General features: G+C 48.3%; 1 protein-coding gene and 1 long non-coding RNA gene across 4 annotated transcripts in view; both read left to right on the top strand.

Annotated features, from left to right (window-relative positions):
* The first annotated feature begins 9,110 nt into the window (after positions 1 to 9,110).
* On the top strand, positions 9,111 to 14,677 carry POU4F1 (POU class 4 homeobox 1). Its single transcript, XM_065854120.2, has 2 exons — positions 9,111 to 9,368; positions 10,277 to 14,677. Exons 1-2 carry the CDS (start codon positions 9,246 to 9,248, stop codon positions 11,321 to 11,323), a joined length of 1,170 nt encoding a protein of 389 aa, XP_065710192.2. The 5' UTR covers positions 9,111 to 9,245; the 3' UTR covers positions 11,324 to 14,677.
* A 3,217-nt stretch (positions 14,678 to 17,894) lies between these two features.
* Positions 17,895 to 19,759, top strand: part of LOC139827577 (uncharacterized) — a 91,721-nt gene continuing 89,856 nt past the window's right edge. For all 3 annotated transcript variants that reach the window (XR_011738370.1, XR_011738368.1, XR_011738369.1), the window contains exon 1: positions 17,895 to 18,229. This is a non-coding gene — a long non-coding RNA (uncharacterized lncRNA). The remainder of the gene's footprint in view (positions 18,230 to 19,759) is intronic.

Genomic DNA, 19,759 nt, shown 5'->3' with positions numbered 1-19,759 from the left:
ATTTTGATTTTACATGTCAAGCAACTTGAACAGATAAAAGAGCTGAGCCTAAAATAACAAAAAAAATCCTGAAGGTCGAAGTCACAAACTTCGTACCTTATTCTGAAGTGGGGACAGAGAGTGAGGCATTTCAGGCCAAGCATTGGCTGTTCACTTGCAGTCGTCATGGGAGCTCATAGGTCATTGCCTCCCAGCTCCGGGCTGGTAACTTCCTACGTTATGCAAGAAAGTTTTCATAATTATCCATAATTACTTGATTTCCAAGCTGCCTCATACCCTCAGATCTCAACTGCAGATAGAGTGAGGAGATTGCAATTGCATCCAGTGCTATAAGAAGGAGCATTTTTTGTTTCACAAATTGTAAAGCTGAAACAGATCTGAATTGTATCTTAGCCTTGAGGTTTTTTTTTGGCTAGGGTTTGTTTTGTTTTAGTTGTTGGGTTTTGTTTTATTAAGTGCCTTTAAAATAACTACCGCACTCTAGATTCTGCACTTGATTAATGTAGGTTGTATTCTTTTTGGCTTAAAAGTTTGACAGAGCGGTTGGTGCAATATCAACTTAAAAATGTAAGCTATATGTAACGAATGGACTTTCTTCAGTTATAAATTTGTTGGCCCTACATGGGGTATCGGTTCTCCAGGCTGTATTCTGTCAATGCTGTGCTTGCTTAATCTCTTGCTGCACTTACCATGTTCTCTGAATAAAAGGCCCTAAATGAGAGTTCATCGCTGTTAATTTTTTATGATAGTTACCTAGTTATGTAGTAATGTAGAATTGGAATATACAAGATCTAAAACTTAACTATTACAATTTTTATTAAGGCAATAGATGTTTCAAAGTGATGTAGAGATGAGATCTGTGATGTCTAATGATATTTAATAGCTCATAAAAATTTTACTTCATCTAATAACACTTGCTACACTAAATACGAGACAACTTGCAGGTTGTAACACAGGAGAACGCTTTCCAGGAGTATTGGTAAGACGGGAAAGTGAGATTGCTACCAGCCTCAGTTCGTTGCCAGTGAAGTCTGTTGGGTTGCACCTGGAAGCAAGAACACCAGTGTGAGGTTTTCACTTTGTTGTAGGCAATTTTACCTACTCACAGTCTGGCAAATGACCTGCTTCTCCATGATTCCTTGAAGGCCTTGCGAGAGCCCAGCTCTGCTTGCTGTTGATTCCTCAGATAAAAGGCTACTGGAACAGCTCTACCTACCAGTGACTTTGGTTTTGAGTGTGCTTTATTGTCTCTTTTAAAAATATATTTTAAAAGGGGACAAGAAGGACAATAAACAGCTTGTATATACAATACAAGGCATGCTAATTTGTGTCTTCCTTCCCAATTCTTCATTTCACAACTGTTGCCCTCTCCAAATAGCGCCATTTAGAGGTAGTTTAAGCCAGCTAAATCAAATCCTAATTCTTGCACAGCATCAAAGCCCTGCCTCTGACTTCCATCAGCTGTAGGCTTGAAAAACAGTCTGTACACACCTCTTCTGTGCTGTGGTAATGGTAAATGTTTTGCAAAGTGTGCAGGTACCACTCCTGCTTTGCTGCTTTTGGTGCAGGACTATCCTATGTGAACAGACCAAGGCTTTGCCATTCTCCCCTCCCAGGTTTGGAAGAGAGGAAAAGCAGCTCCCAGGTAACTTGGTGTGGGGGTTCACAGTTGTTCCAAGGGTTGTCTGCAGAAGTGATAAGTAATCCCCTCAGGCTACTAATCCAGGTCTGGCCCTTCCTGTACCTTAGTCCCTTATAGCAGCCCTGTGTCACTGTGATGAGCCACCAGCTTGTCAGGCCTGGCCTAAAGAGGTGGCCTGTCTGTCCTGCCTTGGTGACCCAACATTGAACTAGTGCCTCGGTGTCCCTTAGCTCTGACTGGAAAAGCCACCTGCATCAGCTGAAGGACGGTGGAAGAAGCACAGCGCCCAAGTGCACTTGGCAGTCCTGCGTGCAGTGGGAGATAGCAAGGGAGGGTGAGACTGGGCTGAAAAACAAGTGAAGTTTAGTGTTTCTGATTTTTTTTTTTAGATTTCTCAGTAGAAAGCACAGTTTCACAGAACTGCAGAGTCACAGAATGTTAGGGATTGGAAGGGACCTCAAAAGATCATCTAGTCAAATCCCCCTGCCAGAGCAGGAACACCTAGAACACAGGAAGCCATCCAGACAGGTTTTGAATGTCTCCAGAAAAGGAGACTCCACAACCTCCCTGGGCAGCCTGTTCCAGTGCTCTGTTTCCTTTCTAGTGCTTACACGCTATGTGGGTGCTGTCTGCTGGTTTTCAGAGAAGCCAGATAGACGATGTCAAAATCCATCAGGCAGCTACTACTCGCACTTGATGCTTGTAAACCAGGTCGTGGGGTGCCAGTTTCAAGCCGGTGCAACGTGCCGGGGAAGCCCGGGGACTGGGCAGGGATGAGAGGGATCTCTGTTCCTTTCCCGGGTCACTCTCCCCTCGAAACACGTCTGAGAGCCGGGGTCGCGGCCGGAGCAGCGGGGACCGTCCGTAGGTCTGAGTGGTTGCCTCTCCGCGGCGGCTTCGCGGCGATCCGGACCTCACAGGAAATAAACGGTGTCCGTGATGTTTTTTCTCTCCGGCTGACTTAGACCTGTCTCCAAGTTTGGGGAAGAGAAATGTTCGCGCTGGCCCCCAGCCGCTGGCAGGGCGGCGGCGCGAGGTCCTTATCCGCTGCCCGGAGGGTGGCGAGGGGACGCGCCGGCCACCATCATCTCCCTCCCGGGGCTCCTCGGTACCCGCCTCCACCCGCTCCTCTAGGATTAAGTTAATTAACCAGCCCGGGCATCACCGTCGGCCCGCTCGACCCCAACTACGAAAATAAAAAGCCCGGGGAGGCCGAGGTTTCCCTCCCACATCGGCCGCGGACTCGCTCCTCCCGCCGGCGCTGCCCTTCCCGGGCTCCCACGCAAATCCTCGTCGCGGATTTTTTCTTTCTTTTCTTTCCCCCCTCCCCCCGCACTGTTAACAAAACCTGGTGATTAAGACGCGAAACTAACAAAGAGTTTTTCTTCCACCTTAACCTTGCACACAATCCTTTAACAAATTAATTAATCCTAATGAATTAACACTTCATTTATTTAAACGCGCTACAGTTCATGAATTAAATTTTCATGCAGTGATTAAAGGCTGTTAAAATATGCATGATTTAGTTAAAATTTTATAATAAATCAGGGCAATGTGTTACATGACAAGGCAACTACTTCCCAGCCCCTCGGAAGGTGCTTTGATTCACGCGGGGGGGGGGCGGGGGCAGCCGAGCGCGCCGCTCCCGGTTTTGGCAGCCGAGCGCATCCCGGAACACGGTGAGACTGGGCTGACCACCGGACCTTCCCTATGTCCTCTCCGAGCCCCTCTTTGGGTCATTCTGAGGGGAGCAAGCCAGCGTTTTTCGGCTACCCCATCTAAACGTGACGTCCTGGGAGCGGGAGCGACCGTGGGCGCGGGTGAAAGGCGGCAACCGGTTTATCCACGGACCTGGCGTGGAAAGCGAGTGTGTCTGGGAGGTGTTTTGCTGGAGGAGCTTCTCGGTGAGCTTTTTAATTCCTCCGCATCACTTCAGAGAAAGAAGGAGAAACTTTACTAGCAACAGGACCTACAGCGTTTTCCACCGCACCTCTGTCTGCCTGGCTCCTCCGGTCTCCTTAACTTTCCCGAAAGGGGACGTTGTGAACTACCTTGGGACTTAAATCACCATCAAGCGTTTCAATTTTTAATATGACAACATTCTACACTTTGGCTGCAAAAGCAATTATTGCGGCTTGTACATCAGTAATTAGCAGGTCTTTGCTGATGTAAGGGAAGTCCTCATTAGGACATGGAAATACTTTTTGTGCATTCACCCAAAGGGTTGGTTGGTGTTTTTTCTTCTGCAGGTTGATTTTTATCATCTAAAGGGAAAATTGCTTTTACACTAAGTGGGATATTGACTTTCTGTGAACTTCACCAAATAACATATGTACTGTAGGTTTTCTCTCGGTGCTCTTACTGACACTCAGGGTAGGACAGATACCGCGACTAAAAAATGTGACGCTAGCGTTTGGTGAAATAAAATTTTCCAGAACGTTTAGAGTGAGAGATTCTATAAGCTCCACATTACTTTTTTTTTTTTTTTTTTTTTTTTAGGTGGGCTTATATGATAAACTATGATCAGGAGTTAATACTTAATATCTCAAGCTTTACTATATTAATCTTTGGGGAATCTTAAAAAGAGAAATCAAATACAATGGGTTACAGTAATTAATTTATAAATCGTTTCACTGCGGGAATAAAGGGTTAGTTTATTACTTTCCCGAGATAGGTAGTTCAGTCAATTAAGGAAATCTGCCTATTTCTTTCATTCAAAGCTGAAGAAAACTACGGGAGACAAGTAAATGTATTGTGTATATATATATACATGCCTCCATCACTTTATTGAGCACCTTGGGCCATAAAAGTCGGGCTACGGCATGGTCGTATCTCCAATGAACTCTCCCCTTAAAGCCTGCGAGTTTATTGCCATCAGTATTCATGAGGTTGGACGTACCCACGAGGAATAGAAATAACAGCGAACATCAAAATGAAATCTATTACCAGGCCCATCCGATGCTAAACCTGGCTCAAGCCGTGTTTCAGAGGAGACAGCTGCGTGTAGCAGGGAGAGAGGGGGGCCGCCGGGGCCGGTGACAAGGGGGACTGGTCCTCGGAGAGCCCTAGGGACACCCCGGGCAGCAGCCCCCGCACTTGGTGGGGCAGGGGGAGCAGAAGGGGCTGCAGCGCGGACACCGACTGCAACACCACAGCGGGCGTTACTGTCGGGGCAGCATCAGGAGGGGCTGTAATTTAAAGCGTTACTTTAAAGATTAGCGCTTCCTCTCTTCCAAAAAAAAAAAAAAAAAAAGTGTCCCAAGGTCTTCGAAAGAAAGTTTGATAAGCGGCAGACCAAACGATGCCTGAATAAAAAAATATCTTCTCTTCCCCGTGGTGTCTACCCTCTACATTTCGCACCTCTGAGAGATCAGATGGAAAAGTTGACTGCGACTTCCTACCTCTGCTTCTGCCTCCGAGGGCAGCAAGAGGGACCAGATGGGAGCCAGCAGCCCCGCGCCTCCCCGGGATCCGAATGTTGATGCCCTTGCACCGCATTCTGTCACCCCCGGCCCTCGGGCTGCCGTGGTCACCGCGCCCCGGGAGCTTTTAATGAAGGAACGAGGAGCACCTGACAGAGGGTTTTTCTCCAGCTGGCGAGGCTACTTCACCCCCAACTTGCCAAACGGAGGACAATCCAGCAGGATGTACATCTCAAACGACAGAGACAACGTGCCAACCCACATCCCTGCCTCCAGAAGACACCAAGAAGATGGAACAAAAATGCTTAGAACATCTAGAGGTCTTCGCTTCCATCAACCTATTGTTGGGGCTTGGGGCGGAGGTGGGAGAGTGGCCGAATTTGCTGCGTTTCTGGATGAAAAAATAAGCATGTCAACAGAAAGGGTCGTTTTAAAAGTACTGGAGGAGTTCGATGTTCCTCCGGCCAAGGAGAAGGTCTCACCTAGCGGCGCCTACCCGAGCCCCTTGTCCCAGCTCCGGCCGGTGCGGTGGGGCCGGGGCTGCCGCACTGCCCATTCTGCTACTGCGGGTAGGGCCGGGGCCCGGGCTGCCTGTCCCCGTGTAGCCCCCCAGTCCCTGACAGCCAGCGCCGAGCGGGGTAGAGACCACGACCGCAGAGGCAAAGCAAACCCGGTGGCATGTGGGGAGGAAGGCAGGTCATCGCTTAACCTGTAAATCCACCCCGCCCCTGGTGGCCTTTCTCGCCACTTGCACGATTTTCCCTTGCTCTCAGCCTTTGCCTTAGGGAAACCTGATGAACTTGGCCTGACGGCAGCTTGGCGAGCAGGGACCCCGCAGGTACATCCAGACAAACACCCACACGTCCCAGGCGGAGCAGCCAGAGCCGCCGTCCCACGTCTTCCTCCACTGGGCGAGGAAGTGAGCCCGGTTTTCTGCCTCTTTCCCCCACCGGGATGGGCCAAGGAGCCCCGCGGTGCCTGCTGCTGGCTGGCTTGTCGCTGCTGGCAGGGAAAGGCAAACTGCTTGGGCCTTCCTCCCGCAGCTGGCCGCTCAGCAACTTGGCAAAAATTGGTGGTGTCTCTGGCTTTCCTTTTCCTCTCCATCCCTTCACCAGGAGGCTTTCTCTTCACAAGGCACGGTAGCTTAGAAATAGCTAGACTAAGTCATGTGGCTTTAAAAAAAATCCATATAAAGTATGATTTGGCTATTCTGATGCAATGATTTCGATAAACAAGGAGAGCTCAACCCAGCTTCTGACCGATGTCTTTCAAGTTCGCCCCCCTCAGACATGAAGTTGCATTCCGCCACCCCAGGGGACGCGGTAATGGATGGAGACCTGGCTCCCTTTCACACAAGTAATTGGCAGTATTCCCTCCTTCCTCCCGAATGGGATGAGGAGCTGGGGAAAGGCTTATGAAGACAAATGTGGACTTTACCTGGGGTTGTGGTTTGTGTGTGTGTGCCTGCGTGTCCTTTCGGATGTGTTTATGTGCATAAATAAGAGGCATTCAGGAGAAACAGGGTAATTCCGATGCACTCCGAGGCTGTCACATCTCTAATCCAAACACCCCGCTGCCTCTCTCTGTTGTCTGCCTGCCGGCAGCGCTGATGAAACACACCCGCTAGCAGCTGATAGGTGACCGAGGAACGGCTCTAGCGTGCCCCGGGGGACAGGATTCACCGGGTGCAGTTCCCTGGGGACTCACACTAATCCCACGGGCACAGCAGCAGAGTCGCTCCTCGGCAGTTCTTCCTCCAACTTCATAAGCAGCTTAAAGAAAACAAATCTGCTCTAAAACGGGACAGTAACCCCGAATCACTCATAAATAGATCATGTGTTATTAATCCTCGTGTCACTCATTAACCATTTCATTCAAATGCAAAAGTATTCAAATAATAAACCACGGAAAAGAGAGAGAGAGAAGAAGGAAGGAAGGAAGGAAGGAAGGAAGGAAGGAAGGAAGGAAGGAAGGAAGGAAGGAAGGAAGGAAGGAAGGAAGGAAGGAAGGAAGGAAGGAAGGAAGGAAGGAAGGAAGGAAGGAAGGAAGGAAGGAAGGAAGGAAGGAAGGAAGGGGAAAGAATAATTCAACCAGACTACTTTTCCTTTTTTTCAGGCTGTATAAGATGGAATGGACTCGTCCCTTACATAAAACGTACCTGGCTAGCAAGAGGAAGAGAAAGAGGGGGAGAGGAAAGGACAGAAAGAGAAACAAAAAGACAGACAGAAAGACACATAAGAACGGATAGAGAAAGAGAGAGAAGGGAGCAAGAAATAAATAAGAGAGAAAGAGAAGAAAGAGAAAGAAAGAGAGAAAGATGGAAAGACACAAAGAAGGAAAGAAACAATGAAAGGAGAAAGAAGAAAAGAAGAGAAAGAAAGAGAGGAAAGAGAGGGGAAGGAAGGGAGAGAAAGAGAGAGATAGAAAGAAAGAAAGAGAGAGGAAGGGAGAGAGGAAGAGAGAGGAAGGGAGAGAGGAAGAGAGAGAGAAAGAGAGAGAGGAAGAGAGAGAGGAAGAGAGAGAGGAAGAGAGGAGGAAAGAGAGAAAGAAAGAGGGAAAGAAAGAGAGAAAGAGAGAGAGAAAGAGAGAGAGAAAGAGAGAAAGAAAGAGAGAGAAAGAGAGAAAGAAAGAGAGAAAGAGAGAGAGAAAGAGAGAAAGAGAGAAAGAGAGAGAGAAAGAGAGAAAGAGAGAAAGAGAGAAAGAGAGAAAGAGAGAAAGAGAGAAAGAGAGAAAGAGAGAAAGAGAGAAAGAGAGAAAGAAAGAAAGAGAAAGAGAAAGAAAGAAGGGAGGGAGGGAGGAAGGGAGGGAGGAAGAGAGGGAGGGAGGGAGGGAGGGAGGGAGGGAGGGAGGAAGGAAGGAAGGAAGGAAGGAAGGAAGGAAGGAAGGAAGGAAGGAAGGAAGGAAGGAAGGAAGGAAGGAAGGAAGGAAGGAAGGAAGGAAAGAGGGAAGGAAGGAAAGAGGGAAGGAAGGAAAGAGGGAAGGAAGGAAAGAGGGAAGGAAGGAAGGAAGGAAGGAAGGAAGGAAGGAAGGAAGGAAGGAAGGAAGGAAGGAAGGAAGGAAGGAAGGAAGGAAGGAAGGAAGGAAGGAAGGAAGGGAATTCTGTATGTGGAGGTTTTCTGCTTCAGACCACGCCAGTGAAATTTGGTTTTTTCCCACGGGCAGGGAGCGGGGGCTGGCTGGGAATCCAGGAGGAAGCGCACAATTTCATCTCAGCAAGCGCTCCTCGTGGGGGAAGTGGCTGCCACCAGCGGTGCCTGACACAATATTTGCAACAGAACTACACGGGGTGGTGGGGACTGGAATTATGTGGAAATCAGTAGCCTCTGAGTGCTTCGAACAAATGTGGTTCTACTCAAGGAACTGACGTATGGTTCTGGAAAGTAGCGGGGTGCGGCCCGAGGACGCCCCTTTCTACGGACAGGGACCTCGACGCGGACTCGCCTCTCCTCTCGGCTGCGGCAGGGACAACGCACCTTTGTGTTTCGGTATCGAGGGCCGGGTAGCGGAGCCCGCCCGCACCCCGGCCGGCCCCGCCCCGGGGGCTCCCACGGCCTCCGCGCCCCGCCGCCCATCTCCGCCCCGTCGGGGCGCCTCGGGCCGCGCTGGTGGCCGCGCAGCGCGCACGTGTGGCAGCCACAAGTGCCGCAGCCGCCCGGTGCTCGGCGTCTCTCGCTATAAGAGCGGCCCAGCCGCCGCCGCCCCGGCGAGACGGGCGAGGGCTGCGGGAGATGCAACAAGGCGCGGGGAGGCAGGGACCGGGGGCGGCGGGAGAAAAAGGAGGAGGAGGAGAAAGAGGAGGAGGAGGAAGGGGGGGAGACAGCTGATGCCTGTCAAAGCCGGAGCCGTCGCGCTCTCGCGAGAGCCCGCCCGGCGGTAGCCACGGGATGCGGGGCTCAGGTGCGGGCAGAGCGCAGCGCAGCGCGCCCGGCGCCGGGCAGCGGCAGGCAGCCGAGTGAGACGGCGGGGGCCGGAGGGAGCCTCGCCGCCCGCTCACCCGCCCACCCCAACCCCGGCCACCGCGGCAGCGGCGGCGGCGGGGGCAGGGTCCGCTGCGGCACCGCCGCCACCGGCTCCGCCACCCGCCGCCGTCCGCGGCTTCACCCGGCAGGAGGAAAGCGCCCGGAGAGCACTTTTCCCCCGACTTTAGGAGTGTTTGTGGATTTACATGCCAAGCCTTCAAGATGATGTCCATGAACAGCAAACAGCCGCATTTTGCCATGCATCCCACCCTACCTGAGCACAAATACCCCTCTCTACACTCCAGCTCGGAAGCAATAAGAAGAGCATGTCTACCAACTCCACCGGTAAGGGAGAGGCAGCTGCAGCTCTCCTCTTTCTTTCTTTCTCTCTCTCTCTTACACGCACACACTTTCTCTCTCTCTCTCTCTTTTCTGTATACTGCATGTATGTGTATGTGCATTAATAAAAAAACCGCTGCGAGGCACATTTTGACAAGCGGCGCTTAATGTTTTTTTCATGTCTTCCTCTGCAATCATCTGAGCGCCTGTGATCTTTTTTGAAAGCGGTGTTCACACGAGTCTCCGACTTCATCCACTTTCTGTATTAATTTTTATGACTCGGCCTCTGAAAAGGAATGCGCTTTATGTGCTCTTGTGTTTGACATAATTCCCCAACTGAGAGTTACAGATCCATTTCTTCTTCTCTTCCCCCTTCTCCTCCTTTCTATTCTCTTTTCTTTCCTTATTCTTGTTTTATTTTTTAATTTGTCCTTATTTATTTGTTTCCTTCATGCCCTCGTCCTTTTTTTTTTTTTCTTCGGATTCACCCCGACTGCTTGCCCTTTCTACTCTTCGCTCCATCTTTTCATCTTTTACTTCCCCTCCTCGGTTTCTCCCCTATTATTCTACCGCATCCCCTATTTCCCCTCCCATCCCCGTGCTGTCTCGTGCTATACACCGCTTCCCCCATCCACTTGACTCTTCCCCACCCCGTACCCCTTTAAACGCGCATACTGCTGCCGGTTCCCCCCCGCACGGTCACCCCAACTTTGCCCACCTCTCTCTCCTCTCCCGGGCTCTCCTCCTTCGAATTTCCCCCCTCCCTCCTCACGGCACACCTCATCCTCCCTCAACCCCACGATTCCCCGCACCGTCCCCTTCCTTCTCTGCTCTTTGATTCCTCTCTTTCTCCCTCCCCGGCGCCCACCTGCCCTCCTCTCCCCGCACCCTGCTCTGTTTTGTGTCCCTTGCAGCTGCAGAGCAATATCTTCGCCAGCCTCGATGAGACCCTGCTGGCGCGGGCCGAGGCTCTGGCCGCCGTCGACATTGCCGTCTCGCAGGGCAAGAGCCACCCGTTCAAGCCGGATGCCACCTACCACACCATGAACAGCGTACCCTGCACCTCCACCTCCACCGTGCCCCTGGCGCACCACCACCACCATCACCACCACCATCACCAGGCTCTGGAGCCCGGCGACCTTCTCGACCACATCACCTCCCCCTCCCTGGCGCTCATGCCCGGCGGAGGCGGCGGAGGCGCCGGCGGCGGCGGCCACGACGGGGCGGGCGGCGGCGGCGGCGGGGCCGGCGGCGGCGGGGGCGGCGGCGGCGGCGGCGGGGGCGGCGGCGGCCTCATCTCCACCTCGGCCCACCCGCACTCGCACATGCATGGCCTGGGCCACCTCTCGCACCCGGCCGCCATGAACATGCCGTCGGGGCTGCCGCACCCAGGGCTGGTGGCCGCGCACCACGGGGCCGCGGGGCAGGTGGCCTCGGCGGCGGCGGTGGTGGGGGCGGCCGGCTTGGCCTCCATCTGCGACTCGGACACGGACCCGCGGGAGCTGGAGGCCTTCGCCGAGCGCTTCAAGCAGCGCCGCATCAAGCTGGGGGTGACCCAGGCCGACGTGGGCTCGGCGTTGGCCAACCTGAAGATCCCGGGGGTGGGATCCCTCAGCCAGAGCACCATTTGCCGCTTCGAGTCCCTCACCCTCTCCCACAACAACATGATCGCCCTCAAACCCATCCTGCAGGCCTGGCTGGAGGAGGCCGAGGGCGCCCAGCGGGAAAAAATGAACAAGCCCGAGCTCTTCAACGGGGGCGAGAAGAAGCGCAAGCGGACTTCCATCGCCGCCCCAGAGAAGCGCTCCCTTGAGGCTTACTTCGCCGTTCAGCCCCGACCCTCGTCCGAGAAGATCGCCGCCATCGCCGAGAAATTGGACCTCAAAAAGAACGTGGTGAGGGTTTGGTTTTGTAACCAGAGACAGAAGCAGAAACGGATGAAATTTTCCGCCACCTACTAGGGGTGGGCGGGAGGGGCGGCCCTGGCACCCGGGGGCACCGTGGGCACAAGGGGGGGCCGGGTCGGGGCCGTGTGGGACGCCCACCCACCGCCACCGTCGTCCGAGACGCCGTGGGAAGCTCCTGGGGACCAAGAGACGATGTAGAAATTAAACGTGAAGTACTCGGGGCGGGGAGGGGGGGGCGTGCGGGAGGTGTGCGCTATCAATTATTAAAACAAAAAGACACTTGGACACCAACGAGAAGAAGGAGGAGAGAGGAGGTAAAAACGCTCTAGAACCCCGTCGGGGTCATATCTGCGGCCCCATCCCGCCCTGTGCCCCCCACCCCCCGACAGAAAGCGGGAGAAAGAGCAACTTAAAGCGTAAACACACACAGACACACACCAATAAATACCGTGACAGCAACAACCACAAACCGAGAAACCTAAGTCGCAACTTTCCGAAGGAAAGCAAAATCGACCAACAAACCCGGAAGGCGAAACTGTCGGTGATGACGCTACGTTTGGTTTGGGTTTCTTTTCATTACTTTCTGGTTTTCTTTCTTTTCCGGCTTGGTAATGAATGAGGACGACGGTGGTTTGGTGTGGGGGGTCTTTTTCTTTGGTTAGCTTGGGTTTGGATTTTTTTGTTTTAATTTTTGGTTGCTGTTGTTTTGTTTTGGTTTGGTTATTTTTTTCCTCGAATGCGGTTCTTCGCGAGGCTTTGACGATGGGTCTTGTCTGTGCCGGGAGAGTGGTGCGAGTGGGGCCGGGGTCGGTGGCCACAGCCTGGCGGGGCAGCCGGACCTCCCGAGGCTCGGGAGCGATCCCTGTCCTCTCCGCCGTTGCCTCAATAATCCTAGCTAGCTCAAGGAAATCAAACAAACAAAAAGTTACTCCACGGTCCCTTTGTTTCTCTTCCCTCGCCTGCGCGGTTTGCGTTTCCATCTATGTCTAAAGACAGGTCCCTGTCTCTGCAGAGATGTGTCTGGAGATAGATACCAAAACTCCCCAAGCAGGGATTCTCTTCGAAAGAGTATGTTCAGATTCATTAAGGTTCGTGGTTAACTATGTCCTCTCCCCTCTCTCTCCTCCCCACCCTGTTCCCCACCCCGTGCCTCCCGGCATCTCTGCCAAATCTTCTGAATTTAGGTTAGCAACGGGCTGCGGTGGGGAAAAAGGTCCTGCCTTGGTCCCCCGAAGAGGTGGGGGTTATTGCACTCAAAAGGCAAAAGAAATCACCAGTGCAGGATTTGAAATGGTATTTGTTTCTGAGGGGTCTACATATTGCGAACAAACACGCAATAAAACTCCATTTGGGCTTTAAAGTCGTTTATTGTCAATAATAAGTATTAGGTAGAGGATGACATTTAGGGGTGTGTGGAGGGGTTCGATTTGCACTATCATGGTCTCCCGAATTGGAAGCGATGATGTTATTCCGTAGTAGCGATGCTGGTACTACTACTAATCATCAAGGTGCATTATATATCTCGCGGATTGAAAATAAAAAATCAGAGATTGTTAGGTAAAAAACCGCCAGCTACGTGCAGAAGCCGTTGCTGACTTTAGCTGTTGGCGAAGGACTATTAAGGCTTTCAAGTAATAAGGAATTTCTGAAAAGAAAATACCCTCCTGTTTAAACCAAAACAAACAATAGTCTGAAATTATGCATGATCTATTAAAAAAAAAAAAATTAAAAAATAAAAGAAAAGAAAAGAAGGCATAGAAAGATCCATTATAAAGTCTCGATATTATTTATTTATTTATTTATTTATTTATTTAATATTATTACTATTATTATTAATTTATGTATCATTGTTTGCAGCGCAAACATTCTATGCATTTTGAAACTGAGCACTAAATAGACTAGCTTCTGGTAGAATCTTTTGTGGATGGTGTAATTTCACAGTTTAACTGCCTGTTTTCACCGAAAACACGAACATTCTTGTCACGTTCTTGTATTTAGATTTAAAAGAGGGGGGGGGGAAAATAAAAGAAAAAAAATATAAGAAAGACAATTGTAAATATTTTCTTTAATGCACAAAGGCAAAAGGTTACAAACTGCAACCACGTGTGGATCCTGAAATGTCTCACTGAATAATCTACCTGTCCATGTATGTTTGCTGAGCTTTCTCCTTGGTTGTGTCTTTATTACTTTTATTTCTATCAGAAATATTTCTGTACGCCAAAATACAACAGGGAGATGCGTCCCAGCATACTTACAAATAAAAATAACGTGAAAACAGAATAGTTATTATTATTATTGGGTGCATTAAAAAAAAAAAAATTTCCAAGACACGGCTGGTAAATTCAAAGTATGGCCGCTAGACGATAAGACTAATTCTACCAAAAAGGAAAAAAATAGTGAGAGATGTATTTTTCTGCTAAATCCAGAAATCATTACTTTGAGATAGGTCTTATGTGAAAATCGGTGCTCTGAATAAAATTAACTATATATTAGCTGCGTCTGTTTCTTGAAGTTTATTCTATAACTGCAGAATATAAATCAAAGTAAAAATTTAAGAAGGACTTCTGAAGTATTTCTTTTCAGTTTGCTGGAAAGGATTATGCACCTACAAAATATGTATAAAGAAGAAAAGCTTGGGTGGTTTCAGGTTTATATGTTGTTCTGACTGGCCTAATTGCACTTAATTATGTAACAAGATACTTTATTTTTATTTTGGGTTAATAAATATGAAAATCGTAAACTGATCTCTCCTGATGTTGTAAATGCAATTGTTCATTAGGAACGTATAGGATGCCACCTACTGCTTCAAGTGATCAAAGAACCTCTTTCTATTTTCTGATGACCTGTGACTAGATCAGATGCCAAATGTAAAAAGTTACTTAATAGCTGGGATTATTTCTTCTGTAGACATATTTTAGCAAAATCTTTTTAATTTCGCCGGTAAATCTGTGAATCAAGGAAGCGTGATGTTCAGAAACGAATAATACGTTCAAAAAGCTGTGATTTTAAACAACTGTTGATGTTAAGAAAAAAGCACTAAAGGTATTTTTTAAAAAACCCATAGAACTCGTCCACCAGAAATTGACTTGTTTCTGTTGTTACTAACTTGAAATGTCATCAGAATTTTTAATAAATGCATTTGTAAAAATATTATTTTATAGAAAAGTATTACCGCATATCATTTTTGGAGAGTCAGGAATGAACAAATAAAAACAATAACAAATGTTTGGTTTTTTCCTTCATCTGCCCCAAACGATTAAAATGTTACAAGCGATACCACATCTGTATTATACAGTAATGACCGATGTATGTATTGAAAAGTTAAGGAGTTTGTTTTGTAATAAGTACAATCCTTATCGAGTACAAAGCAAAAATAATATGTTAATAAAACAGATCGTGAAAATAAAAGCTTTGCAGAGTTTCCTATTTTTCATGGTAGGAAACTGTGCAAAACCAGAATGTCCTGCTTTCCGTCGGATGAGATCTGAATAGTTCATAAAACTGTGAAATACTCATGAAACCTTACTAATAAATACCCCACTAAAAAGAGAAAGAAAGAGAGAGAGAAAGAAAAGGGTTTGTATTCGTGTTTATAAGGGCTGACATAAGGACTGATAAAACTTTTACATCCGAGAAAAAAAGTAAGAGAGAAAAGTCGACGAGGCAGAACACACATTCGCATTTATTCCCCAACAATATGCAACCTCCTGCATACAAAAGTGCAATTTGTGACCATAAAAATAGACATTTTCCGCCCCCGTTGTGACTCGGGCCGAGGCCGCTGCAGGTGCCACCTCTGATGGCTCCGGCCCTTCAGGCAGCTCAGCATCTGTGACCATTGCCGAGGACATTTCGCTGCTGCCGTCCCTTCAACGGCCTTTTTCTCCACACCCGAGGTATCTCGTCGCTTTCCTGATGTGTTTTTTCCAGTCCTAAGTCCACAAGACCCGGGCTGGCTCCTGGAATTTCTGCTTAACACTTGCTCACCGCTTGCTTTCAACTTAGATTAGGCGATCATAAGTGAATAACAGACACCCACTGCCACGATTGTATTGATTTTTACTCTCCTGTGATATTAAAACTAATTCAGTCCCGGTTCAACAAGTAAAAAAGGTTCCCCAGAAGGGAAGTGAAGTGTCCTACAGCACAGATTTTATGGTTTATATGCCTCCTTTCCCGCCTTCCCGTGTCCCCCCTTTCCTCAGAAGAGAGATAGATTTGTCGAACGATAATTATTTTAACTCTGACGGACTTGAGCGCATAAACCTTGATACCGCCGCTGTTGCCCTGTGTTATTCTGGCATTTCCCAAACGATTTTAAATCCCTCCAGTTATTTATGTCTCGCTTTTCAGTCGGCACTATTGTTGTTTTTTTTTTTTTTTTTTGGTAGAGCTTTATTATATTTACCTGCTGATTCCAAAGCGGAGAAAAGGCTAATTGATTTTTAAAAGATCAGCAGCAGAATTCCAACCCGCTTGGGAACCTGTTTCCACCTGCCAGACGAGCGTCTGATTATCGGTAATTATGTTATTTAAAGGTTGATAAAACATCGGAGCCGGCTGCTGCCTGGGCTCCTTCCCCAGCGCGGGCGCGGAGGGGACCCACGCGGGGCGAGTCGCGACCGCCATCACGTGCGCCGCCGCAAACACAATTACGGAGCCGCCGTTAATAATTCATGGGCTGAGATTTGGAAAATTAATAAAATGAATTATAACAAGAGGCTAATTAAAAACTTTAGTAATTGTTGTCAAGACAGCTTGATGGGAGGCGTGCTTCACGAACCTCTCCCCTCCTCCCGCCTCGTTTCCCTTTCCGCTTTTGGGAAGCGGTGTTTTTTTTTTTTTTTTCCCTCCCTCGCAACCCTTCGCACCTGAAGGAGGCTCAGTTTGGGAGAAAAGCAGTGGATGAATATATAGGTCAGCTGAATATATAGGTCCCAAAAATGGTACTGAGGTGGTAAAACTACAAACCAGTCTCTTTCACATCACAGCAAGACAGATAGGTAGGCGGGCGGGTGGGTGGCTGCATAGGTGGATGAATGAAACCCAGGGCCCAAAAGTTAATTTAAAATAGGATGTCACACATAAATCTTTGAAGAAATAGCAGCAGAAAGTGTCTCCTGCACCGGCGGGCCCCGGCTGCGGCTGGGGGCAGGCAGGGGCAGGCACAGCCCCGGGGGCAGACCCGCGCACTTTCCGCTTTTGCTTTCGCACTGCCAACAGCAACGCCAGTCAGTGGGGGGCCCCCACCGCGACTCCTGCACGGGGACTGCCTCCGCCGGGGGGGTGGCGGGCAGAGGGGCCGCGGGATTCTCACCGTCCTCATTCCCCTCTACCCCAGTGGGCCGGCTTTTCTCCCCCTGGTTTAAGACGCAACTTTAAGCGGGACTCAGCGCGGTGTTTCCGCGGGCGGGCGGGGCCGAAGAGCCCGGTCTGCTATACCCGTGCGGGTTTATTTACAGCCATGTCACCAGCCAAACCCTGCCCGGGAGCGATGGTTGATCGTCCAGGTGCAGCTGCGCGTGCAAAATCTGCTTCCCAAATTGGTCTCTGGGAAAGCAGGAGTCCTCCTTTGAACTACGTTTTAACTCCTTCAGCCTACTCACCTAAGTGTGCCAAAGCATCTCTAATTCTGGGAGGGGAAATTTTAAGCATCTCTTTAAAAAACAACAAACAAAAAACCCCAAACATATCGGAAATCGAGGGGGGGTGAATTACTTTAAAAATCTGATGTCATAAGACGTTGATCACTCTAAGGATTAAAGTGTTTGAAAGGTTTTGTATCAAAATTAAATACCAGAAAAATACACACTGCGCTGCTGCGTTGAAGATAAATTGCAACTTCGCACCGATTTTCACAGGCAAGTGATAGAAGTCTCGAAATAGTCTCCTTTGGTGGGAACGCCGAGCGACCCTCCGGCTCGCCCAGGGTGCAGCACGGAGCGGTTCCTGGTGCGGGGACAAGCCACCCCCAGCCCGGGTCCAGCAGCGGGAGCCCGGACAGACGCTGCGTCGCGGACACACGGTTCATGCTGCGACCGCCGAGGTGCGGGAAGGGATGAAGGCATATGTTCATCCCTCGCCCGGGTAAAAGAAAGCAAGTTAAAAGTGTAAGCGAAAGCTAAAGCGTGTAAAAGCTGTGGGTTTGGTTTTTTAATTAATTAATTTATTTATTTTTAATAAATACGTTCTTTGACAAGAGGATAGCGTGTCAAGATGAATACTTTTTCTTTTTCTTTTCTTTTTCTTTTCTTTTTTTTTTTTTTTTCCCCACAGGCTGCGTGGAAGGAAAACAAGGCGTCGATATACATAGCTTAGTCCTTGATTATGGTCATGATGTAAACCGAATTACTAACAAAAGTTTGTTTGGTAAATAATTATAGATCACTAAATCTCTGCCTCTCTTCACTTCAGCATAATGTATACAAACTTTTGTACACGCGGATCAGAATAGAACAAAGTGTTGACAGCATCCAGCAGTGGAAATTCACTTACACAAGACTTTTTTTCACTGAAGTGTTGACAATAAACATTTAATGAAGGCAGAGACTTGGATGTCTCAAGACAGTGTCAGAATACTTTAAACAGACCATTAGCATGGCTTCTTCTACTTCAAACAGAGCACACTATACCATAACATTATAAAAATACAAAGTATGAAACAAATAATCTGTTTATACAGATATTTTAAGCTGTTTTCACCAGCTCTGACATCGCCTGTATTTAGTAACAGAAACTTACTCATTTCAGATTACTCGCGCCTAAAAAATGTTAAATACAGTTAATGCAATATTAATCGCCCTTTGGTGATATAAAATGCAATATTTTCAGGCAGCTATCGAGCTTTTCTAGAGGAAGAGCTGATGAAAACAGTCACAGCTGAATAGTGGAGAGAAAAAAGCTCTGTATTTATTGCTTTTGTTTGGCTTTTGGCTACAGAGACAGGAACATTCTAATGGGGTAAGGACATTTATTTTATCTGCAATCTATTGCTGCTAGAGCAGGAGTGGCAGATGGGGTTTGGTGTTATATTCACAGAGTAATTTAGAGCAAATCCTAATAACTAATAATGATTTATGTTAATTTCAATCACTTATGTGACTTTATTAAAGCACTGCTGTAAGAGGACTAGAAAGGGGGGTGAGGTGGGGGGGTGCAAGAGGAGAGACCGGAGAGAGGCAAGCTGTGTCTGTCTGAAACCGAACTGCATGCTTGGGAGGTTGCTGTGGTCGGCTCCAGCGAAATGACCTGAGGACCAGCTACCGTGCACGGCTTGCTTTTGAGACCCTGTATCGCCGGCGCTAATCTCTTAAAATAAAAGCCCCGTGTTAGAAACACCGTCCATCTACGAGAGGCAAACAAAAATAGAAAAAGAGAGCGAGACAGAGCGTTCCAGAGAGCCGTGTTATGCAAAATGTATTGATTGTGTGCGAGGAATCTGCGATGCTGATGTGTTCGGTTTCCGAAAGAGCAGTAGGAGGCTACTGGCAGCATAACTAGAAATACCCCGAACGTAAAGTATGCGAAACTTTTATTTTCGGCTGCTCCAGGGTAGTGGAGGTCTACAGTTCTCTACTCAGTTTGAATCTGCTTTAGTCCTCGCCGCAAATCTCTAGGATTCTTTTCCCCATGGGATTTTATATTCTTATTAGGGGAAAAAGAACAGAACAGGAAAGGAAAGGAAAGGAAAGGAAAGGAAAGGAAAGGAAAGGAAAGGAAAGGAAAGGAAAGGAAAGGAAAGGAAAGGAAAGGAAAGGAAAGGAAAGGAAAGGAAAGGAAAGGAAAGGAAAGGAAAGGAAAGGAAAGGAAAGGAAAGGAAAGGAAAGGAAATGGAAACAAAATCCCAAAACAAGCCAGAGCAATTGCGACGAGCCTTTTGCATTTCCCCCTATAATCTTCAGTTTCATTAACAACTGGTAATTCTTGAGCGCACATATGTAAACACAGGCGCACACGTCGTCGTGTGTGCGTTGAAATGAGAGATGTTTGCAAAAGCCAGGAAATCTCATACCAACCAGTGCTGCTCTGCGTAGGATCGGTTTGATGTAGGAGAAAGGAGTACTTACAGGATTTTGAAAGGGAGGGTGCTCTTCGCTTCTGGCAATTTACTTTCCCAGCTACCTTTATGCGTTTTTCTGCCTTAAGGCATACAGTCTGAAAATAAAACAACATCAAAGCTCCTTATTAACACTATTTTCCTGAAATCAGAAGGTGAAGCTATCTAAAACGTTTAATTTAGTGGTAGCATTTATTTCCTAACAAAACAGCCAGAACAAAGTTCAGAAGAGCTAGTGCAGTTATCTACAGGAGACTAAAAGGCAAAGTGCAAAGAGTGATTTATGTTTCTGTCAGAAACGTTAAAATGGATCAAATAAACCTTAGGTTTTGATGCATTCTCAGTCCTGTATTGTGTACTATAATTCCCGTTTCCAAACAACAGGGATGGGGCTAACCCTTCTTCCCCACTGCCAGGTGCTAGAGACGTGCGTT

Source organism: Patagioenas fasciata, chromosome 1 (assembly GCF_037038585.1).
Source record: "Patagioenas fasciata isolate bPatFas1 chromosome 1, bPatFas1.hap1, whole genome shotgun sequence".
Lineage (NCBI taxonomy): Eukaryota > Metazoa > Chordata > Aves > Columbiformes > Columbidae > Patagioenas > Patagioenas fasciata.
This window is presented reverse-complemented; position numbering and strand designations above follow the sequence as displayed.